At 33.0% G+C, this 21,054-nt stretch overlaps 2 protein-coding genes across 2 annotated transcripts; both read right to left on the bottom strand.

The window, feature by feature from the left end:
* Positions 1-569: 569 nt before the first annotated feature.
* LOC142612889 (uncharacterized) lies at positions 570-4,467 on the bottom strand. Its single transcript, XM_075785066.1, has 4 exons — positions 3,395-4,467; positions 1,528-1,735; positions 1,166-1,295; positions 570-1,082 (listed from the first exon to the last, which is right to left on the bottom strand). The coding sequence occupies exons 1-4, from the start codon at positions 4,354-4,356 to the stop codon at positions 817-819; spliced, it is 1,566 nt and encodes a 521-aa protein (XP_075641181.1). The 5' UTR covers positions 4,357-4,467; the 3' UTR covers positions 570-816.
* Positions 4,468-16,257: 11,790 nt separating this feature from the next.
* Positions 16,258-20,568, bottom strand: LOC142612968 (putative E3 ubiquitin-protein ligase RF298). The gene is made up of 4 exons (XM_075785143.1): positions 20,403-20,568; positions 19,987-20,029; positions 17,712-19,729; positions 16,258-17,008 (listed from the first exon to the last, which is right to left on the bottom strand). Exons 3-4 carry the CDS (start codon positions 19,677-19,679, stop codon positions 16,517-16,519), a joined length of 2,460 nt encoding a protein of 819 aa, XP_075641258.1. The 5' UTR covers positions 19,680-19,729; positions 19,987-20,029; positions 20,403-20,568; the 3' UTR covers positions 16,258-16,516.
* Positions 20,569-21,054: the final 486 nt, after the last annotated feature.

Genomic DNA, 21,054 nt, shown 5'->3' with positions numbered 1-21,054 from the left:
TTGTTTGTTTATTTGTCATTTACTATGTTTAGAAATAACAAAGTGAACAGTATATACAAGAGGATTTTCTTCTGCTACCGAAGCAATCTTGTTATTAATTTAAGCAAATATATAGCATTCATGGGTTAACGTAAACTTTGAGATACTAGAAAAGGGGATAATCATAATTACCACTCTTGTGGAATTGACCTGTTGTAATTATCTATGCTATTTACAATATTAAAAAAAAGTCAGATAGAGAGAGAGCATACATTTTATATACATAATGTAATTGTCATCCATTGTTTAAGTGGCGTTTAACTGAAATAAGCATGAAACATGAAACATGAAACTTGTAAAGATGACATCCATTTAACGTAAAATGAGTGCATGCCTACCAAACGTAAGCGCTTAGTATATATGCAATCTGGCATATGATGAAATCAACAGTGATGGTGAAATGAGCAAGTAGCAACATTTCACTATTAAAATGTTTAAGTTTGGGTCTGCAACCTTGTTTCTCAGTGCATTGCTCATCTCTTCCTCGATTCAAATCCCCCTTCCCCACTTATTTTAAGATAAAAGAAGAGTATAAGTTCCAACGTCCAATTCAATAACTATACAGATTCTTCTTGAAAATAGAAAAAAATGTTACACCACCAGATCTTATTCCTCGCCTAATATCTACCTAAACACTTAAAAAAGTAGTGTTAAATGATTTACAAAGCATAGAAGGAAGAAAAAAAAAAAAAACAGGTCCAAAACCAAACCATCTGCCCCCTCCCACATACAGAAACCACATTAAAAAAAAAAAAAATTAACTTATCACTTTGAGTCTCATGTATTTGTCTTCCATATACCTTTTGATGGAGATGACTGTGTTACCTTTATAACTTTCTGTTTTGGTTGTCGCCTTTTTTTGTTGACATTTTCTTCAGCAGCTGTACTCGTTACTTTTACTAAATCAACTTTCACTATGTGATGATCAGAAGTCCCTTTGGATGAAAACACTGAATATGATCCAGGAACAAACTTGTAAGGTGAATTTGGTGATGTCAATATGTAATCAACCCGAGTTCCATACTTGCATGTTCCCTGCACACCTACATCAAAGTACAAGGCATTGAGAACGGTAATCAATTTTGAAACTTAAGGCCAAAAAATTAGGTGACATTTAATTTTGTACTTTGGCCTTTGGCAATCATGACCACTGATTCGCATTCTCCTGCAAAGTCCTTAGCATCTGTATATTGTTTGCTCTTCAAAAATCTCATCACTTCAACCTTTGGTGTTGGCTTTCCTATCTCCTCATAGTACTGAAACGCAAAAGTCCATGAAGGTTAATGTTAAAGTAATTCATATATTTATTTATTATATTATTAAAGTAACACCAATTACATCTATTGTCGCCTTAGTTTGTAAGACTTGTGTAATAAAATTGGTGTAGTAGTAGATTTTGTTTTCCATATATATTGTACCAATTACTAATTTTATCAATGACAATTCAGAGAGACATAATCGAGCCTATCGACGTCATGCTACATTTACCTTTACAATGTCAGTCCATCTTTCTTCTGAGTAATCTGTTTCATCAAGTGAATTGAGGCCTCCAGTTAAAATGTGAGCTTCATCACTAGACTGTATTATTGTATTTATCTGCTTCATTCGCCAGTTCTCATCGAGATGATCAAGGAGGGTGCAGTTGAAATTGACTTCTCCCAAGTGGGGCACATCAATCGTGGCCTTCAGAACATTCCTGTGCTCACAAAACACAAAGGGGGTTACATAATAGTGATTTGTTTTCATTGTTGTTGCTTGTTCAATTGTCAAGTACTAAAACTTGTGCCAATCATGTTTAAGTGATTTGGCATTTTCTAGTGTTTCCAATGAAAAAAAATCCAGAGTTTGAATCCCCCATTTCTGACTTTAAATGCATTTTTTAAAACAAGTTCTAGGATTTGTGAACTGGCTTCTATAAGTCATTGAACAAAAATAGTCATTTTCATGTTTGTACATAAAACAGAAAGAAGAGTCAAGGGCCTCTTAACTACTATTATTTTGTTTTAGCAAAAGTAAGACTTAAGTAAAGACAATGATAGCGGATTACTTGTTTTTAAAGGCATGAGAAGCCCTTGTATATGTCAAATCATGCTAATAGTTTAATGGTATATCGTACCTAAATTGCAGTTATCCTGATGTACATCTTACCTAACATTAATATTTTATACACTAACTGTGATACTTTATCTTTCTGTTATAACAAAACGAGTCTAATCCTGGAAAGGAGTGAAGGTGCTAGGTCACTCAAATTTCAGTGATGCTGACTAAGTGATAATAATTGAAGATAGAGGATTTGCCATTATTTGAATTTTCTCCCAAATAATGAAACAAAATTATTGTTAAAGCATAGGGATTTTATTAGATGCAACATCTTTCTGACAACTAATGGAATAAATACACAAGCCATCACAAACATAACAGAACTGTTGTGATTTGGCTAATATGGCATTTAATATAAGTTGAACTCAGAATCAAGCTAGGAAAACACTGGGGAAAAAGATCCAAGGAAATTGTCAGAACAGCAGTGCATTTTCTCAGAAAATATAAATGTGCTGTCACTATAGAATGATGTAGAATTGTATGGGACTTTACTAGTAATTTGTAATTTCCTTTTCAATATATGGGGTGTTTCTTATCAAACTGCAATTTAATGGATAAAGCAATATAAAGGCACCTATCCATCCCACATTGAATGTTGGCAATGTCAAGTAGTTGTCAGAGTGATCTGGAAAGATTAGTTATCAATTTTTTAGATGATACTAATATATAAAACTGTGAAATAATGAAATTTCCAACCCTGCATCATTGGATTCATGGCATACTTCATGTAACTGGGATCTTGATTCCTGACAGGCCCACTATTGTATCAGAGCTGTTTGTACACAAAACAGTTGAAGGAACCTCAGGATTACTATACTGATACATTAAAGATTAATTACAGTTTATTAATAAAAATACAATAGGTCTGATTCTTATTATCATTTTCACAATCTTATAATATTCAGAAACACAACTTTGTGGGGGAGGGGGGGGGGGGTTGTCTTTGATAATTTACCTAAGCAATTTTAGAGTAATGGTATAAGAAAAAAGCCTAAATGATTGGTAACTTTATCAAAAGGTACTGATTTTGTCAACTTTGTTGTGGAAAGGTCGGGCCTTGGGACCATGAAATGAATACTTGAATGAGAAAAATTATAATTGAATGCACTTTTATTTGTCAAGAATAAGAAAACATCATTATGACTCTCTTTAATGTAGAAATATGCCTTTATTTTTATGGAAAAACAGAATCAATGCAGAGGAAAACAGAGGAGTAATTAAATTCCAAAATTGACTCAATGAAGATGATACTCACCGGATATCAGAATCATCAAAGATCTTCTGAACTTTCCACTGCTTGATAGGCCATCTTGACAAGATGGCGTTGCCGTACTCCGGTGCCCAGCTTTCGGCAAAAATGTAATTCATTCCCAAAGCATCAGCCAAATCAGACAGAGGCTTCATGGCCTTTTCTTCCTCTGCCTTCACATCTTGTAGAGCCAATATATCAGCATCCAACTCTCTCAGCACTTCAAGCACAGTCCTGCTGCTTTTATAGGCCTCGCCAACTATACCATTTAACATACTTATAGGCAAGCTTGAATCGGATCTTAGAGGAGCCTTCCCTTTCAAAACTCTACTTATTGTACTGCTTGAAGCAGAATCAGAAGCAGAAAAAGAAGAAGAACCTTCTCTTTCATCAAAGCTCAACTGTCTATTTCGTAACAATGAAATCTCATTATCAGGCAAGTTTATCGACACCCTTAACTTGGACTTCACATACTTCCGTTGCGTTGAAAGATTGTTTGTACCATTCATGGAATTTGGATGCAGGGGAGACTGCTTTAGAATACTTTTTGGCCGATCATTCACAGACTTTGCGCGTAAATTCAAGTCCATTGACCTCCTGAAATTCATTATATCTCCATTTCCAATTTCAAAACTTGTTCTCTTCTCAGCCTCAGGAATTGCTGGTGCCATGGAAAAGAGGGCAGCATTGAATGTAGCTATCCGTATCGGCTTTTCCGAGTTTAGACTACCCAATTCGCCGTTTGGATGAACTGTAGCCGACCCATTAATGCTCACTTCACCACTGGCATCATCTTGAAATTTGGAGGTATTTTTTCCAAACCTTTTGATGATAATTTTAGGCTTGGAACGGCGGCGACTAGGCCAACGAAGGCGAGAGTAAAGGAGGCAAAGCTTCTTGTTAAGTGATTTAAGCATTGTGGAGTAATTTGAGTGGAAGAGAATGGGTTGTTGGCTCGGTGAGGGCATGAGAAATGGGGGAGGAAATAGTTGCAGAGTTGTCTTCAACAACTCTGCTCTGCTTTTGCTCTGTTTTTTGTTTAGTTGTTTTGTTTTGTTTTGTGTAGGTAAATAAGTAAGGGTACTAAAAGAGGGTTAGTTTTTAGTGACAAATTTATTATTTCTTTTCTTTTCTTTAAAGGTGGAGGAAAGCAAGGTCTCTCAATGAGTCTTCTAGGAAATGGGTTGGTGACACTTGGCAGTCAAATAGGGGTTGAATTTTAGAGCGAGAGAGAGAAATGGTGCTACTGCCAAATGCCAACTGCTCTACATAAAAGAAATGGGTTTTGTGCGGGTGTATATTGGACAGAAGTGAAATGCCATTTGAGATTTTGATTAAGTTAATGAAACATTGAAGAAATTTGAAGAAGACCCACTTTTTTAATTTTTAATTTTTATTATTTTAAAGGAAAAGAAAAGAAAAAATAGAGAAAGAAAAAAAAAAAAAAAGAACAGAAAAGAAAGAAAGAAAGAAGAAGATTATAAAAGAAGACCCACCCAACAACTCCAAGCCATGCAAGTGGGATTCTTGCTTCGAACGCCACGTCACTCAAAACACGGCGTATCCAACTCCCATGCATTCATAGTGGAGCCCAAAAATTTGTCATTAAAAAAAAAAAAAAAAAGATAGGATTTGCTGAGGGAATTTTCTTGTTCTTGTTCTTGTTCTTGTTCTTGTGAAATACTCAACTGTATACAGGAAGATGATTAGTACTGGGTTTTGTGGGCTTCCTCATTTCATCTTTCAATGGGTCCCAACATTTTTTTTTTTGTGTGTGTGTGTGTGTCAAAAATGGTTGTATATTACACTTTTTTCAAATACTCATTCTCCACTGGTACAATGTTTCAGATTACTATTCATTTATCATCATTACCGTATACTATGCACATAAGTTTTATTATATTAAAAAGTTTAAATATTAGGCTATAAGGGAAAAAAAATCTACATTTTAAATGGATCAAATTATTCAAATTAAAAAAACTACGTTTTAAATGGATCAAATTATTCAAATTTGTAAGTTAAGAAAAATGTCAGATTTGGTTTATATGGAAGGGATTCAATTTTAAAATTGATTTGATTGGGGATTTTACCATGAGATTTTTCAAAATTACACACAGATATGATATTTCAAATTAGGGATAGTGGAAAATTAACCACACTTTATTTTAAAAAATATTTTTAAATTCCTTAAAATATATATCTTTAAATTTGAATTTGAAAATCCTTTTGATAGAACAACTTTTAATTTTTACACACATGTAAATAGTAAAAATAATTTTAACTAACTAACTATAATTATAATTAATTTTTCAGTAAATTTTGATGTTTAAAAGAAGACAAAAAAATTTTAGTTCTTAGTTTCTTAAAAAATAAATCTTTGTGAGGTTTTTTTAATTATTTTTTTAAATCAAGAGTTAAAGACTCATTTAAAATACACGCCACGTCATATTGTATTAGAAAAAAAATTGTATAACGGTTTTGTTTATAACAACCATATCCTGCCTATATTGAGCTGTGACATTTTGTATTGTTTATTTTTCAGTTTTTGAAAATTATTTGAAATAATTATATTAAAAAAAATGCAAAATTTTAAAATGGTGTATTTCAAAAAGTACAATTTCACAATTATCATGGAGTTATAAGTTGAGATTATATATATTTTTTTTTGAGAATAAAGTTGAAATTATATCTAATCTATAAATAATAATAATACAATTTCAAAACACTGTACCAAATTGGCACTAAATGCAATACTATGAATGAGATGCAAATGCGGTTCAAAGTTCAAACATCCATGTGATAAACATATTTCAATTTACTTTTTTATGCACCATATTCAATTTAAAACTCAAGTTTTTTTATTTACGAGGAATCAATAGTAAATTTTATTGGATAATATTAACCTATATCATAGGAAAAGAGGAAAGAGAAAACATAAGCATTCTTCATACCAAAACAAATGCTTCTTTCTTTTGGCAAGACTTATAATTGTTTAAACAAACATTAATAAAAGAATTGCAAAAACAGTAAAAAGAAGTTTGCCTAAAATTGAAATAAAAGATTTTTTTTTTTTGGAAAGCATTAACAAATATGAGGAGTCTATAACTTAACCACGTTTATAATCTCCACACTTTATCAGTAGTACCAAGTAGAAAACGTTTTGCCAAATGAGTAGCTTCAAATCCTTTTTCTTGTGAGACATTGAAAAAATGACGTTTTTTGGCATCAAAACTCACTTCCATAATCTTAGATCAGCATTGTGAGAACTAAACTCACAGATTAAAGGTTTCCATTTTGAAAGTGGAGGTTAAAACCCAAACTTGTTTTATATATAATCAATGGGTAGTTATGATATTTAAATTTTATGGGTGTATGATCATAGCAAAACATTATAGTAACTTAATTTATAGTTAAATTCCTAAACTAAGATGGATAAATTTTAAATAAAGAAAGTCATTTTAAAAACATTAGCATTTACTCCAAAATTTTAATTAAGATATATGGTCATATTTTTGTTTGGAGTTAGGTATTTTTTTTAGTAAATTTATTATTATTACGAGCCAAATTCGCACACGATATGTGGTGTATTTTATTATTAGTTTTCTCTAATACTTCATTAATTTTCTTTGTAATAAAAATCGAAATATTTAGTGTTCTATTTTTATAGAAAAAATTGAAAAAAAATTAGAGTAGTATAGTAATTTGATCATACTATATGTATTTTCAAATTTGAAAATTGCACAATATAGTTACTAATATAGATATGCATGTTTCATGCCTACTCAAAAATGTAAATGTCATTTTGATAAATGAAAATTCAAATATCATTCTTAATGTGTGTTAGTATTAAATTTTTCTTCTTTTTTGTTGGACTTTGTTTCATCTATTGTGAAAGTAAATAAATTTGACCAAGAATACCATATTTCAAATCAATTATTTCTCATATAAATCTTAGTAAATTGACATCAAAATTTCATTATTGATAAATAATTAATAAAAAAAAATTATTTATCCTATTAGTAATCTTTTTAATTGCATAGAATAATATTCTTAATATATAACACAAAGAAGAGTGACATATTCCAAATCAAATATTGTTGTTATTATTATAATTATTCTAAATAAAAATAATATTTTATATAAAATTTATATAAGTAATCATAGCTCTAATAAAAATTAATACACAATTATAAATAATTAATAATATATCAATTTATTTCATTGACAAATTCAATGAACTTCATACTCTCTCGCATAAAATCTACACTTAATTTATATATATATATATATATATATATATATATATATATATAAATTTATGATTATTATTGTAATGGCACAACTTGACCCATGGCCCAAAAATTACTCAAACAGTGGCCTAATAAGCCCACTACAATAGATTTGTTAGAGAATGGGTTGGATATTGATCACTCAGTAAGTTAAAGTTAATCACAATGAGATAAAATGCAAATGAAATGACTAGGGCAATAAATTATGAAAAAAAAGAGGCTCCTCGGTCTGGCCTGAGGAATGTTTCTTTTATACATATGAATGGTTCTTTTTTACTAATACAAATATTTCAGTTCTTGGGTACAAAGTCCTCCTCTCCTTCTTTTTCTCGATCCCCTACATATGGATCCTAATTTTTCTTTTATATTTAAACACAAATCATCCTAATCCTACACTTGGAGGGCTGAGATTGCATTTCTAGGACTTCTGTCTCATTCAGAACATATTAGTAAGCTTTTACCCTACAATCTTAGCTGTGTCACCACTGTTCACGGTCATTTCCTCATTAATGCGGCCAGGGAAGTGGTTGTCTTGTATTTAATGCAGAGGGGATGGCTTCTACACACTTCTTCCTTCATCCATCTTGTATTTTGTGCCGAGTCTGCTTTCTTCCCTTTGTGATATTTTAATTTCATGCGCCTCATACAGTTAATGCTCGTCCCCGAAGTCCGAGGTGTATCATCGGAAATAATCTTGGTTGCCAATTTAAATTAAAATATGGCTCCTCGTCCTCACAATTATTATTTTTATAAATGAATAGTTACAGCAATAGATAAACATGACACTTACTAATCTAAATGCTAATCAATTAAAGTCTGTGCATGTATTTAGTAGTTAGTTTATTTCCATAAAAAATGCTAATCAAATAAGCTGGACACAATGACACACGAAGGAGCTTATTTTCATTGGCTTATGGAATTCAGTGCCATTACATGAATCTAATTTTTAATGCCCCTGCAACTGGGATCCCCAAGGGGTGTTTGCATAATTTCACCATGAGGTGTTTGCATAATTTCACCATGAGGTCCCGCGAAGGCTCCTCTTAGCCTCTATAAAAGGTAGCCAGAATCAAAAAGTTGACAAATGTGGCATGCACTCGATACTTTCTGTTTTTAATATAAGATTAGGTAGATAATTTTCTTATTTATAGGTAATTTAATATGTGGGTCTAGCCTGGATTTGATGTATCAAGGTAAATGCCAAATGCATGGGGTTGTTTGGTCTTGGGAGCACTTATTATGATCCTAGCAAAATGACAAGTCTCTCTTGTTGTCACCATTTGTACATTTGCTTATGAGTTGTGGCTGTTGGGAGTTTCTTCTAATAATCTTACTGATAAGAACTCTACATAACACTCCTTAATGATGATGGCAAGGCCTATAATTTAGAGAGTGGGGAAGAGCGCTGTAACCTGCAAGATTAATGATGAAGACAAAGGTCTAATACCTATCAGAGGTCAATTGCCATGGTGAATTTAAAGCTACTTATTCAATAGGGATGTCTAGTTTTAGGAATTTCAATTAAATGGCTGGATGGGATGGGCAAGCATGAACTGTAGTAAATTAGTCTTGTTCCCCAAGGACGTGTTATATATTTCTGTCATGCAATTTTTACATTTTTCCAAATACTAGTAAGGGGACTATGAGAAAACAACAACAACAACAAAAAATTAAGGATCTCTAGCTTACACGTCACTGTCAAGAGTTTTGTAACTCAACTTGTTAGCACATTTGGGTGTTCTCAACAGAGACATCTAAGACTCAAATCCTTCTCACCCCAACTATCAAATTATCAACCAAAAAAAAAAGTCACTAGCTTTTAATGCTAACCATGTAATTGTGGCATTTTCTATATGTACAGAACTTTCCTCCCAATCTATTTAGAGAAAAATTCTTTCACCATGACAAATCAAATGAAAATGCATGTATACTTTTAGTTACATAACTGAATCATGTGACTTGTTTAAATTATTTATTAAATTATGTGATTTAATATTTATGGTTAACTTATGAACGGACACATAATGGATTAGATTAGTTTGAAGGAAAACTTATCCATACTAATTATAGATAGTAATCACACTAACAGGATGTTAAGCATTAAAAGACAAATAAAGTAGTCAAAGCAGAAATTCAGAAGTGTATAATTAATTTTGAAAGAAAAATGTATCTACTTCTTAAAGTTTGGGAGGAAACTAAATGCACTCCATTTAAATGTGGCATTCAATTTTATATGACCACCTAAACCTTCAATGGACAATTGAGATTGTTTCCCTATAAGCTATAATGGGCTCCCTTCTCGAATCATAGAGAGTACATATTGAATGAACTCAAACAATTGCCACATATCTAGCCCTAGGTGGTAGTTGAACATCATAAAATAGCTTGCATTCATGAGCATAACCAATCTTACCTAAGTAGTGACCAGAGCTTTTATGTTGCAAAGCACAATTCACATGGCTTGGATGCTCAATGTTCTTCAAACTATTTGAGTTGGAACTATACTTTACTAAACTCATTAATACATAATTCTACTTCATGCCAACAAGCGCCATAGGGCTTGAGCTTGAACTTGCTAGAGTCACTAAACTCCATTCAGATCAAATCATAAAAATGATAGTACAAGAGTTTTTATTATTGTCCTGTTATATGGTCCACTGCCTCAGCTGGACCATATATAGTGCTTCTATATTTGTCTTGTGTGTGTTTCTTACATTGTTTACTAGATCCTTGTACCCTCAAAGCCAATTTAAATGAAGCATTCCAATAGCACCCAGCCCTGTCATAGAAGTTAGTTTAGTGTTTTGATTCCCAAAACAAATAGTTTATTGCTTTAGGTAAGAATATTGCACTTGAGGCAAAAGTTGGTTTTTTTATTTTTAATAAAAAAATGGCTCTATGGTGTGGACTCATCAGCCCTACATTAAATGAAAGTAAGAGTAATATTACGTGTATTACTATGACCTTGATGAGACTATCATTGTGAGCACAACCTATTCGTTGAAGTGTCATTACTCAAACTGCTCAACTCCTACCAAACGTCATCTAAACTATACAAAACTTCTACCACCAAGCTATTACCCCACAGTGGTAAGTTGGTTTTTAAGCCCAGTACTGGTTGGCTTTCATAATGAATTTAGTATGACATTTTTCTAAAGTAATCTGATAAGCCCTTTCTGCATACCATGATTGGTTCTATCTGATTTAGTAAATCCTTCTGCATCTGATTTATTTGTTTATTTTGGATCATACATTTTGCATCGGATAGGCAAACCTGCGCCGCACAAAACAACAGTGGAATTCATCCATTTGAACATGAAGGAAACCACTAGGCATTTTACTTTTAAAAATCTGTAAGTGTCTCACTCTGACATCCCCGCAAGTGGATCAATTATTTACATCAAATCATTTGGACAAAATATCCTTCTTTCGAGCAGATTGTCGGAATTAAAATAACTTGTTATGAGGGGCATAAAGTTTTTAAGACAGTAGACTTTTCAAAATCTTACTCGTCTATTCTAAAATGGGTGTATATTAAAATTTTTTTGTTAGATGAATTACGCTAAATCTCTATCCTATACACTATATTTTAAATCTAACTTTTTAGTACCGTATCAATTTAATCTCTGTCATTATCTTTTGAATGAAAATTGATGATGTGTCTAATGACCAAAACAAAAAATTAGCTTTTGTTGATGTGACAATAAACTTAAATTTTAGGTTGGTCGTTTGCCATGTCAACAATTTTTATTTAAGATATAACGGCATAAGCTAAATTGACACAATATTGAAAGGTTAGAGACCAAATTGACACAATTAAAAGGTTAGAAACTAAATTAAAATATGATGTAAATGTTAGACACTAAATTGAAATATGATGTAAAGATTAAGAATTAAATATGTAATTTACTCCTTTTTTTTGTGATCAGTAATTTAAATAGATACCAAAATAACAATGCTAAAATAATGTTGGATTACATGTTAATGACATGACAAGATCCAATGCCATCATTTTAAAAGTGACCCAAAAGAATTTTAGTATTTTTACGATAGAATTACTCTAAAAACTGATAAGCTTGATAAGAGTGCTTTTTCCTTATTGATTATTCTTGGGAGAGGATGGTGGTTTTGTCGTTGTGAATTCAATTGTATAGTTGCATTGACTAATGACTACATAATTGAATGTAATTTTCTTTGAAAATTATTAATGTTGTTCTTATTTCATGATCAATAGAATCATATGATTGAATTTAATTAAATAATCTAAGATATAATACCTAAACTTTGTCTAAGTTTTAGCCATTGGAATATATAATATGATATAAATGTATCTTTTAAAAGGAATGTGATGGAAAATACATTACATGTGTCTAAAACTAAATGTATTTGATAGTGGAATCGACTTAGATCCAATGTTCATGTGTACTGAACTGATAGGATGTTGACACATGATAGCATCCTATCAAGTCCAACAATTTTGCACATTGAACCCAAAACTTGCTCTTGATAATTATCAAGCATTAACAGCTCTTTAGACGGCCATGGCCATAGCCATAATGGCATAATGAAAGGTGGATTAGCTCGAGTAAATAGAAAATGACCACAAAAGTAATTGATTAAAATGTCATTTCTTGACAAAAATATACTTAAAATACTCGGACAAATATATACAAACTTACGTCATTTGATGTATGGATTGATAAATTTAACCAAATTTGACTTCTTGATAAATAGTCTACATACAGATCATTGAAAACCCAATACAGACTGACAAGATTCATGGATATGTAAAAATATTGTGGGATCTAGTTAGTTTAACTAGTAAATTATTTGAAGGTTGTATAAGAGATCTGTGGTTCAATCTTCGCTTACACCAAAAATTAATTAGTATCTTAGTCTGATAATAAAGAATTATCATCAAGAGTGAATGTCATAGGTTAAAACTCTCTCTAAAAAAAAATTCATGAATATGAATAGGCTTATATTATAATACAAGTTTCACCTTAGAAGGTTCACAATAATATGTTTATCTGTCTAAGTGACAAAATATCATTAATTCTGTTATTTCCTGTCTGGTTAATTTTATCTATATCAATAAAAATAAATCTTGTTAAATATGTGGTAGAGGAGAGAGCATTTTCTCCCCCTAATACTGCAAAAGGTTCATTATAATAAATATGACATTGCTATCCATTGAATGCGAACTTGGACATGAGACAAAATGCTAGTGATATTGATGATGAAACCCAAAGAGACTATGAGTTATTATAATGACAATCGTATATAGGTTTTTCTTTTTAAAAAAATATATAATAAAGATTATTGACTATTACACGACTCTTTGGGCAATAGTTAATTAATGCCTCCATTCGGCAACCTAAACTCTACGTAAGATTAGGATTCTGTGAAATTCTTAATATAATTCCATTCCGTTATATTAATTCATTTTGAAATGAGTATTAGATTTTTTTTTCATAATCTCTGACATTAATTCAAAATAAAATTTAATTATCATCATTTTAATATCTATTCAATTATTGATAATGTGTCAAAATTTACCCGTGGAGAATTCTAATCTCTCAACATGCATATACAATACACATAGATAATATAGCAATATTTAAAACTAAATTGCTATACTAAATTCCACCCTTCAAGAGTAAGAAATATACTAAAATTCAAAACTAAATTAACACATGGAATAAAACTAGCATCTATTCAATTTAATGTTATATATAATAACACACATAGTACAATAAATTTTTTTTTTTATACAAGATAGAAATTCTACTCTAACCTAATCTAAGTATATATGTGTGTGAAGCTCCTTCCTGAAAACTTGAACCCCGGCCCTTGACCCCCACACCCTACAAGCACTTATACTTGTGGAGTGACCATCGCACCAAGGGTGTGCGGTGGTCATAGTACAATAAATAATTATAATAAAAAGTACTAAATTTTAGTTAATTGAAGTATTCTTGTACAAGAATAATATGGAAAACGTCTAATACATGTTTTTTTTTTTTAAAAGATTATAGAATATGTGTTGTCTATTAAAAATGATTTTTTTTTTTTTTTTTGTTTAAAGTATGTACATGTATCAAAGATAAAGTAATCCTTTAACCGATTTTGAGAAATCACTTCTAACTGATTATGTGACAATCATATATGTAACCATTCTCATGTGTGTTCTTTTCCCAATAAGCAATGAGAAATGAATTTTAGAAAAACATGAAAAGAATATTAGTACGATAAATAATTATAGTAACTATTACTAAAGTCTATTTATTTTTCTATATTAAAAAAAAAAAAACTGTAATATTTCAAAGTATATTTGCTTTGTACAAAAAAAAGAACTTAAAAAAAAAAATACGAATGTATATACAGCTTCCTTTTCTGATAGGCAATGAAAAATGAGGTTCAAAAAAAAAAAAAAAAAAACAGTTGGACATATCAACGTCGTGCCTTTTAAGTAAATTGGTCATTTTCCTATATATAGTTTACAATAATGTTGTTCAATATCAAGAATCAAGGATCAGTTCTTTCAATACTTAGCACATCAGCTATCATTCTTGACTCTTGTGTATGTGTTAGGAGTATACGGCACTCTAATGTAACAATAAGATTCTTTAACTTGTCTTATTTTGCTTGTACATCAATTTAGAATGAGAACGCCAGCTAAATTTGCATCTTCATATTGTTAACAAAGGAAAAGGTTGACAAATTTGTGTTATATGCTCACAATTTTGATTGTAAGATAGGAAACTATATATGATGAAGATGCAAGAAATCATGGATGATTTTATAGGACCTTTCTGTTTTCTTGGAGGTACTATAGAAGGTTCATACTACCTATATTTAGGAACATTGTCACTAAATTGATGCACATGTTTGTTGTTCTTTTATATTTAAAAATCCTTGTTAACAAGATTTAAAGTGAAATATTTGGTACATTCCAATCAGCTCAATTAATTAAGTTTTTTTGTTAAATAAAGGACCTTATCAAATTACACCTACCAAAAGAAAACCCATTTGGTGATTGCTGTCTTGCGTATAATGATAGAGAATAATCATCAAATAATTGATACCAAAGTTTGAAATCCTATCTTATTTCTAAAAAGAGATTTTGACCACTGAATGAAACTGCCAAACGTGTTTTACCAATATAGACTTTTCCCTATATCTCTAATTTTATTAATTCAATTAAATTGAAAGACGAACTAATTAGTAATTAACCACTGTGAACTACCCCTGAAAACTGCACTGCCATCAACTAACATATATGAATAGGAGGAGCAAACCAAAATAAAGAAAATGGAAAAGAGAAGTGGACAGACACAACACACATGCTAATAAGGACAAGAATGCACATGTTTTAGACTTTTATCATTGATGGCTAATCTACCACTATATAATTCTTTAAGTAAATTCTAACAGCTAAACCTAAAATCTAATTATACCAAACACCTTTCTAAACACAGGACTCATTCATAGAGCAGTAAAATCGGATCCAAGTATACCACACATGCAAATGGTTTCTCCACAAAAGATAAATTAATAAAAATCCATAGCCAACTAAAGTTTGTGTGTGCGCACGCATGGGTTAGAATAACTACAATTTTGTTTTTAATATTTCTATAATTGGGTAAAAAGAAATTGATTTGAACCATGAATGTCCCGATTAAAAACATCAAAAGTCTTAGTTAAGCTCATGGCTCTTGGCCGAAATAACCATCATAACGAAAAGCAATAGCAATTTCTTGTAATTGTACTGGGTAAGGCTAGTGTGGGCTTCATAATGAAAAGGACGTATCAATGAGAAAAGCTCAGCTTAATGAGCCCAAATTATCGAGAAATGGCAGCAAAGTAAGGATCTTGTTGGGCCTAGGCAAAAGCTCAAACAAACTAAGACACCTACTGAAACCAATAGGCAAGCCTGATAATTTCCAGAGCAAGCTCCAATCTATCTTGATTGAATTTTGTCCTTTGAATTGTATTCCACCATAATCTCCTTTCTGGACTAGGTCATCCAAACTGCTTTTCTACAAGGACCACAAGATCTCCAAATTTTCTTGGTTTCTTTACTCTTCCTTGTTAATGCATTATGCAATAGTACTACAAATGCTTCATGTTGCCCTTTTCTTTCCCCTTCCATGAGATTGGCAAAAAACATGGTATAACCTGAAGATGTGCATTGTAGCTACAATGAAACAAGCTTGCTTTGAAATGTTCATGAATTTAAAGGTAGATTTTCTGCCACAAGGTGATCTTTGAAGCCAATATAGAGATTCCTTAGCAATATGAGGAGCATGAGAATTTAACTTTGTTGTAGATGCCTGAGAATTTCTTAGGTAACAAACTAGGAGCTTATGGTCAGGCATGCACTCCTTACCTACCACTATAAGCTATCATAATTCAGAGAAAAGAAAAAAAACAAGTAAGCTAATTACAAGGATGGATAATTTTAGTGTTGAAATATCAGAGCAATATTTTTTATAATAATTATACTAAAGAAGAAGAAGAAGAAGGAGGTGGATTTCATTTCTATTAAAAGCTTTAGCTTGCTTTACAAAGGTAATTTTGACTCTATGAACTACTTTTTTCATTTCTGTTTTTTCTTTTTCTTTCTTTTTTTGTTTGTTTTGGGTTTTTGCTTCTTCTTTTTTTTTTTTTTTTTGGTATGAACTATGAAAAACCCAAAAAGGAACACAAAAAAGAAAAGGGGAAGGGGATCCATATTGATCTAAAATGATTCGAAATGGAGTCTCTTTAGAGGATCCATTTGCAAATCATCACTACAATTCTCCATTCTCGATTCCTGCTAAAAGGTGTCCAGCTGCTATGGATGAGCAAAACGTGCATTAAACCTCAACATAATTGGGGCTCTGCAGGCAGGGCAGTCTATCATCCCTTTTTTCTCATGGAGCTCATTGCATTTTGCACAGAGAAGCTGGTGTGCACATGGAAGGAAAATCACTGTCTTTTCCTCTGATAGGCACATGGCACACTCCCGCTCCTGTTTTAAGCCTTGAGGATTCTGGTTGCGCTGCATAGCTTGGACACCCGAGCTGCCTGTTGAGGAGGAACTTGCTTCAGTGCCACTCCGAAGTGCTGCTATTGCAGAAGAGTCAGCCTCCATTTTCATTTGGGAAAGCTTCTGCTCAAGCTTTTTGATTTCTTCTTTATATTTCTGCACTTCACCTTCTGCTTTCTGTTTGATCATTTCCTCCTCTGCTGTTGCTTGAGCTTCAAGTCTTTCCCTTTCCTGTCTTATGGAGGCAGCCTGTGCAAGTAGGTTTTCCTTCTCCATCCTCTCTTGTTTCCATCGGGCCTGCAATAATATTAACTACTACTAGTGAAGAAGTTCCAGGCAATGAAAACCATAAAAATCATTTGTCTACAACATAGACACATTAGCGCATGAAAAGAAAGCACAGAAGTTTTCAGATCTTCTCTATAGTTTGAATAGTTAAGAAATGGCATTATGAAATTAAATGGTAAGGATGGCATACAATGGAGCTTTTACATGCATAGTGAGCCAAGCCCATGTCAAAATGCAATCTCACTGGCTAATTTTACCAGCTTCAACACTGATTTATTTGGTGTTTTGTTCCTTCCCTTGTTTAGACATTGGGGCCACATAAACCAATCAAGTTGATTCAATGACAAAGAGAACTCCTGATGTGTTAACAATAGCATTATCCAATGCTTGGTCATACAGTTACTGTAATGTAAGTCTTGAAATAGGAACTGCAGGGAATTTTGCCGATGTATTTTGCTGGAAAGCAACAAAGGTAGGAAGTGTTTATAGTATGTGCCATGTGTTCTCTTGGTGCCTTTCAATTCTATGACCTACCTAGTATGTTTGAAAGAGACAAAGTGTGACCTGGTGCCAATGCAAGGCAAATATTTTTGAGTATATAATAACCATATTTGCACGTGATATCCATTAGTTCACCACTGCTGTAAGAGCTATACACACACACACACACACACACACACACACATAACAGATAAATTGTATGTGAGCAAACCTCAGTTTTGTTGTAGAGATTCTTAGCCTTGCCTGATTCCTTTTGCAACTCATCTACCATTTCCTTCTTTGTCCCAAGCTCTTCCTGCAATGCTGCCTTTTGCCCCTCCCATGACTGGACCTTTTTCATTGTCGTCTGCTCCCTCTCCACTGTTTCTTGATAATTTGCAGCTGACTCTGAAGCCCGTAATTTTGCAGCCTCTAACTCCTCCTTCAGCACTGAATTTTGCACCTCAAGCCTGCGAAGAGTAGAATCTGCTATCTCAACCTCAGCAGTGGCATTACCCAAGGCATTTTCCATCTCAGACAGCCTCTTAGTTGTGTTCTCCTCTAAGATTTTCTTCTCCTTTTTCTTTTCTTCAGCTTCTTCCTTCTCTAGTCTCAATGCTTTAAGCTCAGCCTGATCCTTGCCAAGCCTACGAGCAGCCTGCATAACCTTCTGATTGGCCCATTCAGTCCAACATTGCAGCTCATCCTGTAGTTCTTGCAGCCGTCGAACCAGTTTCAAAACCAGTTCATCCTTCTCATCTTGAGGTACATACTTTCCCAGAGACTTGTCATATGGAATTCCAGCATAATAATCAGGAATCTGAGGAGCCTTAGAGGTGTTGACCTGGGCCTTTGGGTTGGATTTCATCGCAGCTGTAGGCGATGTAGATGTGGGAGCATTTTCTGTTGCAGGTAAAGTAGACAGAGTCTTGCTAACAGGAAGACTTCCATCTGCTAAAGGGACTTCAGCTCCAACTTCTGTACCTCTCTTTGAGACAACATTTTTCATCTGTACACCAGCAAGTTCAGATGGTGGTTTCAGTTTTTTTTCTAAAACAAAACCACCAAAGCTAGAGTGTTTCCCAGGTCTATAACTCCCTTTTGATCCATAAGTCTTGTTACTTTTATCCATATGAATGCACTTGTGCCGAAGTGCTGCAAGTTCTTTCTTGGTCCGCCCCTTCCGACCAGCTCCTGATTTTTCTTCACAGGTACAACTTTGTTCAGTAGGCTGGACACATTCTTCAGTGGTACCAAAGGATTTCTCTACAGTGAATGACAATGAAACTGTACTCTCTTTTTCTGGAGTTACCCTTTCCGAAGCAAGATCTTTAGGGTTGGGTAAATTCGGGAAACTTCCAAATTTGACTGTTTTAGGCAGAGGATTTTGAGCATTAAGGAGTGAAGGCTTCTGGAAATTTGGTTCTTTGGGATTTGCAAGCGTGGTTCCAGAGCTTTGTGCCTCAGATTTGAATTGGGGAATAGAGGAACTAGAGGAGCTCTCTCCTGAAACATCTTTACAACCAAAACCACTAAAAGGATCTCCTTCTAATGCAATAGCTTGTGGAACGTTCAAGTCACATATCAACAATAACCACATTGCTTCTACAGCAGATAAGGATGGCCTAACCTCCCTAAGCACACCGACTATTTCCAACATCGTGTACTCAACCAGCTGCTGTACGTCATCAAACTTGTTGTCTCTTGAAGCGCTGGTATCTTTCCCTTGCTCCAAAAAATAGAGAGTATCTTTCACGATATTCATCGTAGGGTCTTTACCTTCAAAATAAAGGCCACCCCTCGAAACGACCTTTTCAGCAACCTCCTCGCTATACCCAAGTTCAACAAGCTTCTCTATTGCATTTTGGAAAACCTCTTGCAAGTTAGACAACAAAATTTTTTCAAGCTGACATGCAAGAGGATCATCCTCCCAGTCAAAAGGATCAGAGGCTTCCGTTTCTGGTCCTTCTTTAGGCTGATCCAACCCTGCCTCCAATTTGACTTCACATAGAGAGCTTTGAGATTTCTCGGGAGAGAACTCATACCTAGGGAACTCAGTCAAGGACAGGGGGGCATTAACCGGGTTCCCTATAGAAGGATCTCCTAATTTTCTCTTGTTTTGTCCTTTATCCCTGGGTGAGACAGATACAGACCCTTTCTTACTACCTTTCTTCCTAACAATATCAGTAACTTCATCCATTTCTTGAACAACAAGAGTCAAGTCACCAGTTGAATCTACAGACAAAAAGCCTATATAATCCAAAAAATCAAAAAGAAAAAAATTAAAGAATATACATATAGAAAATTTGTTTAAATTGCAAATGAGCAGCAAAATTCTCAAACAATCCACTGAAAAATTAGTGAATATCGGGCCCATGTATTCAGTACAATGCAAATCAAACTCTTCAATTCAGTAATGCTCAATTCCCAACAAAAAGATAACCAAATAACAAGAATGTCAAGAATAACAAGAGCAGCAAGAATAACAAGAAAAAAAAAAACCATACCTTTGTTACTGAGTGAGAGCAAATGGGCAAAAGAAGCTGTCTCCTGTATCAAAGAACTCAAACTGATCAAAACAAGACCTATCCAGAAACCAAGAACTCAAATAGATACTGATTCTGAACAAACCACAAAGCTAGATAACAAAACTCAAGCACAAACAGGTTCTGAGCACAACCGGGCTATATAGAACAGCAAGTAACGCATGCACCCAGAAAACACCAAATACCATAACACCACCAAACACCCATTACACAAAAGGCAACCAAGAGGCATCAAAATTCAATGCCCAGCTGGAAAACCCACCAAAATCTATACTAACAATCACAACAAAATTTGAATATAGAGCCCAAAAAAAAAAAACAAACAAACAAACAAACAAGCAAGAACCCAATAGAGTAAAATACACAAATTTTCATACCCTTTAAGAATGTAACGTATAAGCTTAAACGCTGAGGTTCAATCTGACACCAATAACAAAAGCACTGGCACGTTACTTTCATGGAGAAACTAAGCGGCATTGGGCACCATTTGATTTGCCGTATCAAAGCAAATATGCAAAGCTTTTGTTTTTTCACTACCAACTGTGTGTGTGTGTCACTGTTGTTTCTTTCATTCAGAATGGTTTGGTTTATATATATATATGGCCCAATTCAGCTTATATGGTAGGCCCTAACCGCGTCTAGGCCCACCATGCAGCCTTGTGCATGGCATTGACTCAAAAATGAGTAATGAACCTTCTATTTTTTTTGTAAGCAATAATGATAATGAACCTTCTCAGATTATGTTTTTGATTACAAAGATGAGAAATTTAATCACTTTCCAAAATTAAAATTTTATGTGAAATTTTTACTCATTAAATTCCTTTTAAAGAAAATAAATGCTCATTAAATTCCTTATATAGTATTTATTAAAGTACTTTTTTTAATAAATATATGAGGAATTTAATGAGTATTTATTTTCTTTAAAAGGATTTTAATGGGTAAAAATTTCACTTTTTCAATTAAAATGTAATCTTAAAAAGTGATAAAATTTCACATCTTTGGAGTAAAAAACATGAAAAATTATTAAGT

Source organism: Castanea sativa, chromosome 10 (genome assembly GCF_040712315.1).
Source record: "Castanea sativa cultivar Marrone di Chiusa Pesio chromosome 10, ASM4071231v1".
NCBI classification, from domain to species: domain Eukaryota; kingdom Viridiplantae; phylum Streptophyta; class Magnoliopsida; order Fagales; family Fagaceae; genus Castanea; species Castanea sativa.
Note: the sequence above shows the minus strand (reverse complement) of the source record. Positions and strands in the feature narration are given on the sequence as shown.